The sequence below is a fragment of the Tursiops truncatus genome, chromosome 20 (assembly GCF_011762595.2).
Source record: "Tursiops truncatus isolate mTurTru1 chromosome 20, mTurTru1.mat.Y, whole genome shotgun sequence".
In the NCBI taxonomy this organism is placed as follows: Eukaryota; Metazoa; Chordata; class Mammalia; order Artiodactyla; family Delphinidae; genus Tursiops; species Tursiops truncatus.
The window spans coordinates 43,285,101-43,301,755 of NC_047053.1; the positions used below are offsets into that span (position 1 = coordinate 43,285,101).

Below are 16,655 nucleotides of genomic sequence, written 5' to 3' on the forward strand. Positions count from 1 at the left end.
TTGGATTTAGCAATGGACTTTATAGGCGATGCTGGTAAGTGTGAATATTCTGCAGTGGTGTGGGCAAATGCCCGATGGGAGTGGATTCAAGGAAGAAAAGGGAAAGAAAATTGATGATAGTTATTAGAAACAGCTCTTTTAACCGGCTACAAAGTCTTTGTACTTCTAAGTCCCAAATAGTCCGTGAACCTACCTTTTCCTCTTTATTCTTAATGTTAATGCATTTACTCAGGCTTTCCTTTCCTGCGGACTTACTTCAACGATCTCTTTCCCTTTAGCCTGTGACCCCGTAGAGCCAACTTGTCTACACATGCCAAGTTTATGTTCTCAGAACACTAGTCAGATCATGCTCCTTCCCTGTTAACGCCCTTCATTTTCTTCCCCACACTTAACAGGATAAAGGTCAAATTGATCATCGTAATTATGCCGTTTGATTTTGCCTCTTGATTTTTATGATTTTGCCTCTGCCAACTTTTCTACTTTTATGTTCTGCCTCTTCCCCATACTTTTCTGTTCTCTAGCCATACCAGACTCTTTGAATTTCCCTAAATGCACTATGTTCTTTTACTCCTGTCTTTGCAAATAAAATATGGTACTGTTTCTGAACAACCCTTCTCATACTTTAGAAGCTGTGGCTGCCCTGAGACTCAGGTTAATAGGAAGAAGCAGAGGCTATTCTAGATTTTAGAATCTTAGGGAACTTTACATTTAGATGAAATAATCATCTCAGTAATGTAACTTATCAAGCCCAGTACAGAGATGTACATTCAGACTAGTTAACTGTAGGTTAAACTCTTCTCCACTTTACTATCCCAGTTTAATCTACAACCCTCTGTGCAAGTCACCAAAGTAAATTATAATAAAAAATAAACAGAAGAGACCGGAGAGTGAACCTGTGAATATAATCTTTGTCCTCAATTGAGAGATCGTATCCTTCTCTGTAGTTAGTATCTTTGACTTACAGCATCTGTCTGTTAGCACTGGAAAGTTTCAGGTGGATTCAGCTCATCACTGTATCACAGCACCACTTAATCTCTACTAACGTTTCCCAACTTCGGCTGCAATTTGTAATCATCCAGGGAGCTCTAAAGAAATATTCATGCCTGGGTCTCTCTCTCAGTGATTCTTGATTAATTGATCTGGGGAAGCAGCTTGAGCACTGAGGATTTTTCACAATCCCTGGATTCCTAGATCATTCAAATGTGCAGCCAAGATTGAGACCCATATGTATGCTCTTCAGCATCCAGTTTCAACAGATAAGAACACTAAATATAAATAAAGTGTGTGTGTGTATATATACAGTTATTGTTGACATTCAGTTATATTTTTAACTATTATAAATTGCTGTGCTGGACTTTTTTTTAAAGCTTCAACTTCACAGAATGTTAAAAAAAAATAATAAATTGACAAAAACAAAGAAACCCCAGATTCCTTCTGGCCCTGTCATTCTATGAATCTAAGAACTACTTATATGTAGAGATATCTGTCTTACTAGGAAACTCCATGTGGAGAAAACTGTTAGATCAAGCTCAAGAATTTAAGTGAGCTATACTGAGTACCCAGTTTGAGGGGAAGAAGTTTGAAATCAGAGATTATTTCAAATTCACCTTGGAATTTTTTCATCTTTTTTTTTATATCCTACAACCATATTGTTAGAGCTCCTTAACATGTCATGGTATGTTTGTATATAGATGTGAATAAACTGTATTCCCTTTTGCAAGGAGGTGACCTAGAATTGAGAAGAAAACAGGCCTTAGAATCAGGCCATTTCAGATCCTGGGTCCTGCACTTACTAACTCTACAGTTGTGACCATTTTTGCTTAAAGTCTCGACTCCTGTTTCCCGATGTAGTAAAAAGAAAACTAATATTTATCTCATAAGGTTTTTTTTGTTTTCTTTTAATTTTTGGCTGCATTGGGTCTTCATTGCTACATGCGGGCTTTCTCTATTGCGGCGAATGGGGTCTCCTCTTCGTTGCAGTGCATGAGCTTCACATTGTGGTGGCTTCTCTTGTTGCGGAGCACGGGCTCTAAGTGCATGGGCTTCAGTAGTTGTGGCTCGCGGGCTCTAGAGGGCAGGCTCAGTAGTTGTAGCGCATGGGCTTAGTTGTTCCACGGCATGTGGGATCTTCGCAGAGGGATCGAACAGGGATCGAACCCCTGTCCCCTGCATTGGCAGGCGGATTCTTAACCACTGTGCCACCAGGGAAGTCCCATCTCATAAGATTTTACTGAGAATTGAACTACATAAATTCGTAAAACATTTATCATAGTGCCTGACATAGTAAAGCCCAAGTAGGTAACGACTTTTTTCATTAATGTTGTCACAGTCTAAGAAGGCTTGAGCTTCACTTTTTCCTTTTCAGTTACGTAGGATATTTATTTAACTAGTTTCATGCTATTAATAGTATGTATTCTTGAAATGATATGGTGAGGATGGCAATTTGCCTGTGTCTTCCTCCCCGAAACCTATAATCTCAGTCTAATCCCAATCTAATCATGGGAAAAACATTAAACAAACCCAGCTGAGGGACATTCTACAAAATTCCTGACCATTACTCCTCAAAACTGTCAAGGTCACCCAAAACAAGGAAAGTCTGATAAACTGTTATAGTCTGAGGAGACTTAGGAGACAGGATGACTAAATGTAATACGGTATCATGGAATGGAAAAAACATTAGATAAAAACTGAGGAAATCTAAATAAGTATGGACTTTAAAATAATAATGTCAATATTGTTTGATTAGTTTGGACAAATGACGAGACTCATCTAAGATGGGAAGCCAGGTTTAGGGTTTATAAGATCTCCCTGTACTATCTTAGCAACTTTTCTGTAAATCTAAAACTATTCTATGATAAAAAGTTTACTTTTAAAAAAAAGCAAAAAATATATAATTGTAGACACCTTTGTTTTTAACAGAGTTACTCTATTAATTTAACTCAGTGTTAGGCTTGATATTTTGTATATTCATTGTGCACCTTGAAAGCATAGTAATCAACTTTTAAACTACTGACATTATTACTGGTGATTGCTCCATTTACAATTAGCAAGTCTGCTTTGTTTCCCTGTTATTAGTCATCATCATCATTGATGCATTAGCTACATCATGAGAATCAGAACATTCTGTGTTTAGCAGAACTTTTCTTGAGCTACAGATCAGACTTTCTAGGACATTTTGGATGCCTTAGGCAAATACAAATTAATAACTTATCATAGAGAAGTTATTATTTTTTTAATTTAGAGTATACAAGCTAGGTCTATGAAAACCTGTGAACTTGGCAGTTTTATATTCTGGCAAACTTTGAAAATATTTTATAGTATACTTTTGAAAAGTGTTAGCTGTAGTACTGATGGCATGTTAATCAGTGTATTTTATTTGGTGTAGAATGCTTCCTTTTCTCTTTAAAGAAACTCTGTATATGTTTTCTTAAGAACTAAATAAACTTTTAGGTGGGTCTGGGATTCCCTGTGAAAATTTTTATTGATAAATAAAGATCATGGAGATAGATGTGGTGGATAAGGTCATAGTGCTTTCGAATGATGCCGCTCATCTTTTCTTTTCATAGAAATAGTTTGGATAAGAAAAGAGGAACACTGAACTCCTAAAACTGTATCTCAAACCATATCAATACCACTTTTTGGTTTTTTCCTTGAACTTAATTTGATGAATACATTAATTTTAGAGCTGGCTCTTGACAAAATTAATTCAACTGTTGTTTTTCTTTTCAAGGAATACCTTTTGACTCCCAAGTTGGCACTGAAAATACCAATATGAAAAAGGCTTTCAAAGGCACACTTAGAACATTTTACAGTCCAGAGATAGTCGTATAAATAATTATTATACAGTGTGGCAGTGCTATAAAACAGATATGTATAATGTGCTTTGGAAGCACAGAAGAGGGAACATTTAATTCTTTCTGATAGGCCTCCAGAAAGTCTTTATAGAGAAGATTGGAAATGACATTTAAGCCATCTTTTGGTGAAAGGATGTTGTTGATCATGATGATGATAGATAAAGAGTACAGTTATCATTTAATAAGTGTTTACTTAGTGCCAGATGGCATGCTGTGTTTTATATTACTACATTTGTTTCTCCCCACAACTCAATAGGGTATTACTGTATCAATTTCACAGAAGTATGTAGATGAGTGATCATGACTGTGTTCTAATAAAACTTTATGGGCACTAAAATTTCAATTTTATACAGTTTTTATTTGTCACAGAATACTATTTTTTAAACTGTTTTTCAGTTATTTAAAAATGTAAAAACCATTCTTAGCTCACTGGCTGTCCAAAAAAAGGCATCAGGGTAGATTTGGCTTATGGACTAGTTTACTGACCTCTGGTTTATATGATGAAGGGGATTTATTGGATTATGTAACTGTAGTCCAGAGATAGAGTAGCTTTCGTCAGTAATTCAGTGTCAACAAGGATCTTAGTGTCTTCTGTCTCTCTGCCATAATTTTCATAGTGTTAGCTTTATCCCATAGTTTATTCCCCTTGTGTTTACAAGATGGCAGTCAGAATATCCAGGGTCTCCATGTGTAATCTTCCATGTCTAGGGAGAGACAAGACCTTTTTCAGAAGCTATTTCTAATCTCTCTTGAACTTAATCCCATCAGGTTTTACCCCTACCACTCCACAGGAACCATACTAAATCATCTACATTGACAAATTCAGTGATCAATTCTCACTCTTCATATTACTTGACCTGTCAACATCTGATCTTTTCCCTTCCATGAAACTCTTTAGTTGACTTCTCTACTCTTCTAGTTTTGTTCCTATTCTCTGGCCACTACTTCTTATTGTCTGCTGGTCTCTCCTCATACCTGCAGCCTCGACATGTTGAATTCAGCCCCAAGGCTTACACCTCTGACCTCTTTTCTCTCTCTCTGTCTCTCTCCTATCTGTACTCCCTTCCTTGGGAATGTCATACACTTTATTTATTTATTTATTTATTTATTTATTTAATAGGCTATAGTTTATTACAGCAAAGGGATAAAAAGCAGGATCAGTAAAGGAAAAAGGTACATCAGGCAGAAGCTGAAGGATACCAGGTATAAGCTTCCAAGAATCCTCTCCCAGTGGAGTCACACAGGACATACTAAATCCCCCAGCAATGAACTGGAGAAACACATGCAAAATGTTTTCTGCCAGGGAAGTTTGCTTGAGCCTAAAAGTCCAGGGTTTTTATTGGGGTAACTTCAGTGCTGATTGCAGTTACTGAAACTTCAGACCCCCCAGAAGGAAAGCAAGTGTTCATCATAAATCACATTTTTTACACACACTGTCCACACAAGCTGGTATAATGTGGTTCAAGACCTCAAGCATGCACAGTGCCCTAATCAGTTAGTAGCATAGGGAACATTCTAAGACCTCAGTTCCTAGGAGCCAGCCAAAGGCTAGTTATACAAGTAAGCCCTTCTGAGAATGTACAAGATTTGAGTAACTCAAGGCTGTTGGGTTAATTCTTTACTTCACAGATAGGTATCAAATTATCATGAACTTAATGTACTATATATACATACCTGATAAAGCAGTACATTATAAAATACATATATCAAATTATTAAATTATAATTAAATGTAAATAAATATATCATAAATGTTTTATGACATATCATATATATGATAAGCAGCACATTAAGTGCAAGGTATTATTTTTATTACAAATGAGTAATGAGGGCTGGAGCTGTCCTAGGGTGTGACTGAGCAGAGCAATAATGGACATTTGCAAGGCAACTCCTCAGAGCAGTGAATGGCAGGCTGTAAAAAAAATCCCACTGAGGAGTTTTTCTCTCTGATGGAGATAATTTTGTCACTAGAACCATTTTGTCCCTCTCCAGTTTGTGGGAATGTCATACACTTTAAATGTGATTTATGTAATGATGGCATATGTATGTCCATCTCTGCTTATTTGTCTGTTAGGCATCTCAGACTTAGTATGTCCAAAACTGAGCTCCATATACTCTTCTCATCCCCAAACCTCTTCTCTCTCAGTCTTTCCTGTCTCAGTAAGTTGCAGATCCATTGTTTGGGCCCCAAATAGCAGAATTACCCCTGACTTCTTTCTGTATCTTTCTCTTCTGACAGCAGATTCTCTCCACTGTTCCTTCAGAATATATCCAGAATCTGACCTCTCCTCACCACCTCTACTACTCACTTAGTCCAGGTGTTTATCCTTGTCCGGTTTTTTCAGCAGCCTCTTAATTGGTCTCTACTTCTGTCCTCTTCTGTTCACTTCAGTTCCAAACCACTACCACCACCATCTTAATGATTTGTTTGTTATAGTAAAAAGACAGTGGAGGGTCTGGAAATGAAGACGGATTTTTGAAACCAGACACTTTAAATTTTAGGATTGCTACTTACTAGCAGTGTGATTTGGGGAAAGTCACTTTTCTTCTCTGAATGTGTCTTACATTTAAATGGGCATAGGGCTTCCCTGGTGGCGCAGTGGTTGAGAATCCGCCTGCCAAGGCAGGGGACACGGGTTCAATCCCTGGTCTGGGAAGATCCCACATGCCGCAGAGCAACTAAGCCCGTGTGCCACAACTACTGAGCGTGTGCTCTGGAGCCTGTGAGCGACAACTACTGAGTCCGCCTGCGGCAACTACTGAAGACCGCATGCCTAGAGCCTGTGCTCCGCAACGAGAGAAGCCACCGCAATGAGAAGCCCACACACCGCAACGAAGAGTAGCCCCTGCTCGCCGCAACTAGAGAAAGCCTGCACGCAGCAACGAAGACCCAACACAGCCAAAAATAAACAAACAAAATAAATAAATTTATTTTTAAAAATGGGCATACTACTTGTTTCATTGAATTATTATTAGTATTAAATGAGATAATGTTGTAAAGACCTTACTGACCCCATAGCCAGCAGAGAATAGATACTGAACAAATTGTAGTTCTTTTCTCTTTTCTACACCAAACAGATGAGCTGCTTTTCATCTTTTCTGGTTATCATCGTGCATACGTAGCCAAGGAACATCTTCTGTATGTACCCCTTCATAAGTGGACCTTGGCTAATAAACAAATCTAGCTTATGTTCTTGGTCCATACTTTTGCATTTTCATTACATTCCATATATGTCCTCCAATTCATGTCTCCCTTTGTTGGCATTAAGTGTATACAGTTCTTACAGATTCATACCTGAATAGTAAAAGAGACCAGAGTTCATATCTGAATAGTAAAACTTTAATCTATATGTATAATAGATTATATGTATATAGTTTTAATACTTCCCACTCCTTCTATTAAGGTCATATATTTACACTTCTAAAGGAGGATTGAAGACAGTCAACTTCAAAATCTTAATTCATAAAATCTAATATTTATTCTGGCACATTATTTAACTGAGAATACTAAAGATGGGCTGGGGCTACCAAATTCAAGGTCACTTAAGTTGTTTATTTTTCAACTGGAATATTTTGATCCTGGACTGAGAAGAATAATCATTTGAAGTATCTTCTACTTGCAGGAAAGAAAACATTTGTTTTGGAATTAGGCACTTTCTTATAAGCCTTTCTCTAACTTAAATTTCTTCATAGGAAAACACTAAATATGGAATATCCCTATGTAGTTGGTATTTTTTTTACTTAGACTATTTTAGTGCATTTATGACCTGAGTTGAAAGCTGTTCACACTATGAAGTAAATATTCCTATGACATTTTTCCCTTTGAAATAATGGGATGAGGAAGTCTATTAAAGGTGTGTTGTTTTATATTATTTGCTGGATTTAATTTAGTATGCTGATAAAAAACAAATGTTCTCTGATGAGAACAAATCTAGGAAACCTAAGCTCTAATTTTAAAAGCTAGCACTTAAATTGGACATCAGGTCTTTTAAAATTTTGTACCCGTTACATTGAAGAAAGTCTTTAACTCAGCTTGATGAGTAAATTCTAACTTCACAGACACAGCCCCTTTCTCCCCCGTCTGCACTTCAGGGTGAGGTAATGAGTCTTATGCAAGTAACTTGACTTGCTTGATGACTGAAGGTCTTCTGTTTTGTCCATAAATGTAGATGTATGTATTATGTGTGGGAGGTCTTATCTGTACTGAAGGAATTGTGTTTTAAGCAAAGCAAAAATAGGCAAAGTACTGTACATCATTGCAGTCTTGCTGTTTTGGTTAATGGAGCAATTGATTGCATAGCATACCACAAGACACTTTTAAAGAGCTTGAACTTCCTTTCTATACCATCTTGGGTCAATGGTGAGTTTATTATTTAAAAGAAAATCTTTAGCTGTTTACTTTTACCTGAGAGTTAATCTCAACTCTTATGACTAACCTCCACTAGAGTAAGACATGGTTAAGATTTCAGTTGTAGAGGAGTGAATTGCTCAAATTTACTGCAATGTAGTTCTAATTTAATTTTTTTAATTCAGGCAATTAAAACATTTTAGATTATGATGGTATCAGAATTGGTGACTTTTTGTCTTGCCATTGGCTGGCTGACTCAAAACTGTCTTAAACCATTTCTTGTCTGTAGTTTTCCTGTAGGTTGTTTTATTGATACGCTGACATACTGCAGATCGTGCAAATTTAATTTGTTTGAAGCCTTGTTTTTTTATTTCTTTTTCTCCTTTTATTATTTAGAAAGACATCCTGGTGAGGGGAAATGTCTGTATTTTATTCGTATTACCTCTCACATACTTCAAGGGCATGTTTTGATGTTAAAACAGAGAATGTGATGCATGTATGTAATTTTATCCATGTGGAAAATGAAAATTTAAGACAGGCCTGAATACAAGTGTTGCTCATTGTAATTTATTCCCAAGTAAAAGAGAAGAAAGAAATTTGCCTTAAAAAATTAGATGATCAGTAGGAAGGGAAATTGACCAGGACTGTATTTACACATCCTGATCCTTGATATAAGATGCCACAGATTTCTGGTATAGTTTTATCTTTTCATAAAATGAATTTTTGTTTCACAATAATTTAGGACCTCATAATACTTTATTTTTTTTCTTTACCTGTTGAGAGACCTGGATTGTTTGACCTGTAGAATTTCCCACAATCAGTATTTTGTTGATTATACACTCAGGAACAATTCAGCATTTTCTTCTGTCCTTTGTTTTTCCTGGAAACTGACAGCTAGTTTCAGAGGTTTGACTAGACTCAGGTTTGATTGCTTTGGCAAAACTGTAGTTGTGTTCCTATCATTAGGAGGCATATAATGTCCAGTTTTTTCTCTTTTTTGATATTATTAGCCATTGATGCTCGATGGCTGCAGAGATACTAATTACTTGCAGTTTGTGAAATGGTGATATTTTATCTTTTGTTTCCCATTTATTTGGAATAATTTTATAGAGAGAGCTCTCATATACTTTTTGGCTACTAGTACAGTTTATATAGGGAATGTAGGATGAATTGCTGATTCTTTCTCTTCCACAGTTTTCAAGATAATGAACTGGGCCCCTCTCAACCTCAGAAGATGATCAGTTAGTGTAGTAGTGCTGTGGTTGGTTGGTTTGTTTTTTTTTTTTTAAAAAACCATTACGATCTATAGTCAATTGTATACTTAGTTAGTTAGTTCTCTGGTAGAGCTAAGAAGAGGCCCATGGGACAATATTCCCTGAGTTCTTGAATGTTGATGAGCTTCTTCACTGTGCTTTTTTTTTGACATGACCTCAATTTTACATTGTCTTTAATAGCTTCTTTACTGTTGCATATGTCAGGGTGTTCCAAGTTCATCTAGTACTTTTCCTTTGCTAAACCAGCTGGTTCTTTAAGAACTTCTGATTTCTTTTAATGGAGAATGGCATTTCAGGATAACAGTCTGGGCCCTAGGAGTGGTTAGTACTACTTGATTAGTCAAGGTGTTAGGTGTTTTAAGTGGACAGAGCTAGGACATACATGTGACTTGTAAGACTGTACTGATGTTTCCAATATAGATTCAATACTAAAGAGTTTTTACTTAACTTCTTCTGTATTCTTATATCTATAGTTCCTTTCTTCCACCCAGAGAATGCTGTTTCTCAAGGAGATGATACCATTAGAGTATCCCATAATTTTTCATTTGCTTTATCAATAATTTTATAATTATTCATTTGCTTTTTAAGTACAGTGGTCTCACAACATTCCAATTACCAATTTTGATTTCTGAAATCAGTTACTTTTTGTTTATTCTTTCTTCGTTTGTTTTGGCTGTACTGTATCTTCATTGTCAGATCTTATAGCCATTACATATTATAATCTCTCCATTTAAAACTCTCATTTAGTCTTTTTTTTTTGAACTTTTATTTTTTTTACACAGCAGATTCTTGTTAGTTATTTTATACATATTAGTGTATATATGTCAATCCCAATCTCCCAATTCATCCCCCCTGCCCCCACTTTCCCCCCTTGGTGTCCATACTTTTGTTCTCTACATCTCATTTAGTCTTAATTCTACAGTCAGTTGTATATGTATGCTCACCACCAGTCCTTATTTAATGTCTCTCTAGTCACTTTGGTTGCCTAAAGTTAGTTTTCTGGTAGAGCTAGGAAGAGGCCCATGGGAGCAATATTCCTTGAGTTCTTGCATGTTAGTAATAGTTTTTCTTTACTCTTTATACTTAAAGGTAAGTTTTACTGGTTGTAAAGCCTTTGGTTCAATTTTTTTTCCTTGTGTGTTTTAAATATATTATTTTGTTTTCTTCTGTTGTTTTCCCTTATTAATCTTGTGATGTATTTGCCTAAATGCCCAAAGGATTCTTTTTCCCTTTAAAGTCCATTAGTTTTAGTAGAAAATGTCTTGGTGCATTGATCTGAGTTGATTAAGTAGGACACAGGATGCTCTTGAAATATGTAGTTTCAAATATAGATGTGTATATATATATATATATGTGTGTGTGTGTGTGTGTGTGTGTGTGTGTGTGTGCATGTATAAATGTATTTATACACACGTATAACTATATATATTACACATACATAGCCACTTTTTTTCCTCTGGAAAGCTTTCTTGAATTATTGTCTTTCAGTATTTGTTCTATTCTCTCACTTTGGTTTTCTTCTTCAGGGACTCCTATGTTTATCCTTATGCTGGATCTTCTTTGCCTATCTCCAATATTTATCCCCTTCTTACAGATCCTTTTTAATCTATTTCTTCTTTTTAAAAAATTTGTTAAAGATTTTCTTCCATCTTATCTTCTATTTCTTTTAAGACCTTTTGTGTTTGTTTGCTCTTGTATTTCTTATAGTCTTCATTACTGAAATGATTTTTGTTTGATTTCTCATTATTTCTTGGTTTCTGCCTCCTCATTTCTGAGTTTTTCTGATTCTGATTTATATTGCTCTTTCATGTATTATGTAATTTTCCCATTATCTCTCATAAAACATGTAAATGTAAATTTTATTAGAGTAAAATATATAGCCCTAAGGATTATTTGACATACTTTAGATTAAATAAGCAGCTGTAATTAATTTAGACATTGCTTTAAATCAAGGCTTTTAAATTGAAATTCTGTTAATGAACTTCAGAGTAGATAACATTGCTTTATTATATGCAAAGTAGGGTGTATATGTATGGGGGTAGGGAAAGAACACCTTCACTTTCTTTAGACTTCCAGAGAGGAGTGTAAACCATCCCCACAAAAGTAAGGGTAAGGACCTTTGCTTTGTGTATGAAAAATCCTCACATGTTTTAATGATTGAGCTTATAAGAAATGAAAACAAATGATAGATATAGTAGTGTTAAGATATAGATGTCACCAGGGATGATATTACATCAATTTCATTATCTATTCGCTTATGATCGCTCTAATTTTATGCAGATGGAGGGAACGAGGAAGCACCGGATCGAAGACAGTCAAGTGTAGACTCTCGCCAAAGCCGCTCTGGGCAAGGTAAATTTTCCTCAAATTTATTATTAAATTAAAAAGAACAGATACCAGCTATTCCTTTCCAGTACTTAATCTGAGGACTGGGGTTTTCACTGGGTCAAGTTTAGATATTCTCATTTCTCATTTAGGAGTTCAGATGTTACAATCTAATTAGTTCCATATGATAGTCATCTATTCAGGATAAAAGAAAATGAGAAATGGTCTCTTTTTTAACGATATTAAGGTTTTAAGTAATTTTGGAGCATTGTGGTGTATGTCTGGATATCACTTTTGGAATATAACCAAAAGTAAATTTTTAGCAGTAACGTTTGTTGCAAGTATCATCACACTGGCTTTTAAAAGTTCATCAATGCAATATTTGTTGTCTTAGCTGTCTCAGAAGAAATGGGTTTTGTTTATAATGATTACCTAAAATTAAGATCTTCTTACTTATTTTCCTTTTCTGTTTAAAATTTATTACCATAGGCTTTTGACTGGTTTTTTTGAAGTGACCACTTCAAAACTAGGTTAAAGTATTCTCTACCAGTGGGTTTTCAGATAGGCCTTCCCTAAGGAACATTTAAATTTGCAGGACTAGCACCTCCACATTTTTCTTTATAGTACTTATCACCTTTATATTTGTTTTCTCTATCCAAAACTAGAATGAATGTTTCATGATTGCAGAGATTTTTGGTTTTGTTTGTTCACTGCTGTATTTCCAGTGCCAAGAATAAGTACCTGGTATATACAATAATAGTTACTGAGTAAATACTGTTGGATGAATGAAGTCATCTCTAAGAGAATGAGAGTTAGGAACCCAGACTGATTAAAATACTGCAAAATTTCAAGCAGTCATTACTGAGTTTAGTTTTTTGAGAGTATTTACAAATAAAATAAAGCCTTAGATATACAAATGTGTGATGTTTTAATCCTGTAAAAGCTCCTGGTTCATTTATTCTGTAATTCTGTTCCCTTTTTTCTCCAACTTTGCTCTTCCCAAGTATCAGAGTTGTACTATTTTTAATACAGTGGTTTGTCGCAGAATAAAAAGTAGAATAATATATGCAGGTTGATTTGGAAATTTAAATTTACACCAGTACTTTTAATCATTTTTAAATAATATGCATGTATTATAAATGTCAGGAATTTGTATAAGTTTTTACTTTTTCATGTTACATGTATTTTGATATAAAAAAAGAAATTAAGAGAAAAACTGAATTGTAATATATAACTATATCAAATCAACACATTGTACACCTTAAACTTATATAATGTTTTATGTCAGTTATATCTCAGTAAACCTTGGTGGCGAGGAAAGAAAGAAAATGAGTTTATGTGTTTAAAATCCTTGTTGGGCTACACCCCGCAAGCCTGCATGCCCTGTACTTGCCCAACCTCAAGACAGAAGAAAGAGCCCAGAGTCAGCAACAGAGACATCGGTGGTTTAATGGATATGAGAATCTTACATGTCTGAAGCAAGGTCCTGTGTGCAGCAGACAGTGGGCAGGATATGGCAGCAGTCTTCACTCCCGGGAGCGGGGATGGGTGGAGGTGTTTACCAGTTATAGGGGGAATTGATGTCAGGTTGGCTCATCGGTTACCAGGGAAACCAGCAGAGGAGCACACCCCTCACTGCCCCTTTGATACTTATCGTGGTGGAGATGTTCTGATCTGAAGATTAGACCAGGCATTTACTGATTAGGCTCTATGATTAAGAGGGAAGGTCAGTCATGTGAGTAGGGTGTAGGTGAAGCAGGGACTGGTGAACAGGGCATGTAGAGAGAGCAAGAGAACAGCCACCTTGGGTGCCCTCATCATATAACCCTAAAAACAAAATTAGTATAAATTAATAGAAAAATAATTATACTAATTTTTATTAAAGTTTAATTTTATTTAATGTCACAGATATAGATGTGGGAGATTATTAATTTACCTTGTGCCCTCTGAATTATGTCAGTTGAAATATTTTTCAAATCAATGAGTGTAATTGAATTTTAGTAACGAAAGCTGAACTTAACAACAAAATCAGTGATTTTCATGATCTGAGCACAGGTGCCTGATCTCAGAACTCATCAGGACTGATCTCAATTAGAAGTCATCAGGAACTGTATCATTATGAGAGTTAACTGATATAAAAGCATGTTTCTCACCTTCTTAGAGCGTTTATTTGTAATACAGTAAGTCCCCTACATACGAATAACTTCAAGTTGCAAACTTTCAAAGATGCGAACATGTGTTCGCATGTCCACTCACGTAAGTTAGTTCACGTCTGACGTATATTGTCACGTACGTGCATCCTCTACAAGTGGTTGTGCTTTTGTGTACTTTACTGTATAGAGTACAGTTGTACAGTATCTTTATTTCTTTATTTCAAGCCCAGGATGTCTGGAAGCAAGCATAAAAGCAGCAGTGTATAGCCAACTGTGTTAGTTGTGTTGGACTTTCGAACAAATTGGACTTCCGAACGCACTCTTGTAACAGAACTCGTTCGTATGTAGGGGACTTACTGTATCTTTTTATTCAAAAGACAGAAATAAAAATACAAAGCCATCTATAATGAGTTGGAATGAATGAGAATCCATATTATCAGGAATGAAGAGATAGGATGAACACATACTTCTACTTTTTCTCCTTTCAGAAACCTGCTAAAAGATCAGCAAAGGGGAATTAGAGAGGAGACAAAATCAACACAATTTTAGAAACTAGGGAGTATATGAATAATTGTAGACTGGATGCTAAACTCAGTAGCAGAGAAAATCAAGAAAATAATCTGATTTACCCTCCAAAAGACTAAAAAAACTCAAGAATGGCAGCATGTGGAAGTGGAAGTGAAAGGAGGATTGGTTGAAAGTCAGTCAAAGAAGCCCTTGGTTCCTGGGACCTCCTTCTCAAAATTAGCTAACCAGTTAGCTTGACAAGTGCCCAGCTCTTCACCCCTAACTTTGGCAAAGGCCAGAAATTTATTCTTTGGAGAGAGCAAAAGTAGAGACTCTCTCTAGAGCAGAAGACACCAGGCATAGTGGAGGGCAGGAGTCCCATACTGAAAATAATCAACCTTTTAGTCTTTTCTCCTAACTGTGAGCAGCTGACCAAGGATTACTAGATATTTGAGGAAACCCTGTAAAGTATGAAAGGTAGAGATTAAAATAAACAGGATAGAGCAACTGAGAACAGATCTTTTGCAGAGGAAAATAACAACCATTATAAACAACTTCAGGGAAATAAGAGAAAATAATACAGCCATGAAATAAGAAGGAGTTACTGTAAAAGAGTTATAATTCTGATTTTTAAAAGAGGCTCTTAGACATTAAAATTCTGATAGAGATCAAAAAAGCTTTGTAGAAGTACTTAGAAAATTAATGTTGAAGAAATCTGTGAAAAAGTCGAGCAAAAGAACAAATGTTACAGAAGAGAAGTGAGGAGTATTAAGAAACTTACAGGGGCAGTCCAGGAATTTCAGTATTCAAATAATAGTAGTTGGGACTTCCCTGGTGGCGCAGTGGTTAAGAATCTGCCTGCCAGTGCAGGGGACACGGGTTCAAGCCCTGGTCTGGGAGGATCCCACATGCTGTGGAGCAGCTGAGCCCGTGCACCACAGCTCCTAAGCCTGCACTCTAGAGCCTGTGTGCCACAGCTACTGAAGCCTGCGTGCCTAGATCCCGTGCTCCGCAACAAGAGAAACCACACAACGAGAAGCCCACACTCTGCAACGAAGAGTAGTCCCCGCTCACCACAACTAGAGAAAGCCCGCGTGCAGCAACAAAGACCCAACGCAGCCAAAAATAAATAAATAAATTAATTAAAAAAAGAAAAACAACACCAGTAGCTCCCAGAAGAAACAGAGAAAATGGGGAAGAAATCATCAACAAAATGATTCAAGAAAACTTTCTTGGACTAAAGAACATGAGTTTCTGGTTCAAAAGGCTTACTGAGTACTCATTACAATGGATGAATATAAACACAAACTAAGACACATCATGGTGAAATTTCAAATCACTGGGTGAAACAGAAGGTCTTTTCATGCTTTCAGAGAGGGAAAAAAATGTGTCAAAGTAACAGGAATCAGTTGGCTTTGGACTTCTTAATGGTAGCATTAGATACTAAATGAGAAATGGAGCATCACCTTCAAAATTCTGAGGGAAAATAATTTCAACCCCTTTGTATTTCATATGCATTGAAACTATTAATCAGATGTAAGAGTTAAATTAAGATGTTTTAAGACATGTAAGGTTTTTTGTTTGTTTTTTCGTTTTGTTTATTTGTTTGCCTACCTTGTACCCTTTCTTAGAAATCTGTTGCAGGATGTGATCCATCAAAATGAGAAAGTCAGCCAAATAATAAAGGGAAAGGTTACAAGAAATAGGAAATTTAACAAAAGAGAAGCGTAAAGAAATCTTCAGCATACAATGAAAAGACAGGGTTGGAGGGTGAAAAGACAGGGTTGGAGGGTAAACAGACCAGATTGGAGTAGCTTAGAAGCTTCCAGAAGAGCCATTCTCAGGAAAATGAAATTGGTAGAAATCTGATGCATTTAATTATCTTTAGAAAAGTTTTAAGTAATTGATGAAAGCCTTAGGGTTGAATTGGTGATAAATACATAAAGTAGTAAGTGAAAAAAGATCTAAACTCAAATAAAAGCAAGTAATGTGTGAAAGGAGATGTTAGAATAAGTTCTCAGTCCTTGGGGTAGTGTCTGGAGTAGCTGAAGTTCATGTCAGTCACCTCCAGTGGTAAACCATATCTGTTTTTTCCAGTGTGGTACAAATATTTTTATTATTTGATTTGGACCATTATGGTTGAGCAGTAGTGCTCTAAAGCAGGGTGAGCAAATCTGGCCTGTGTGGCCTGCTTT

General features: G+C 36.0%; 1 protein-coding gene across 10 annotated transcripts in view; it reads left to right on the top strand.

Moving 5' to 3' along the window:
• TANC2 (tetratricopeptide repeat, ankyrin repeat and coiled-coil containing 2) overlaps window positions 1-16,655 on the top strand; it is a 357,810-nt gene that overhangs the window by 76,485 nt on the left and 264,670 nt on the right. For all 10 annotated transcript variants that reach the window (XM_073797499.1, XM_073797503.1, XM_073797500.1 and 7 more), the window contains one exon: window positions 11,756-11,827. In XM_073797499.1, the coding sequence (XP_073653600.1) occupies window positions 11,756-11,827 (72 nt within the window). The remainder of the gene's footprint in view (window positions 1-11,755; window positions 11,828-16,655) is intronic.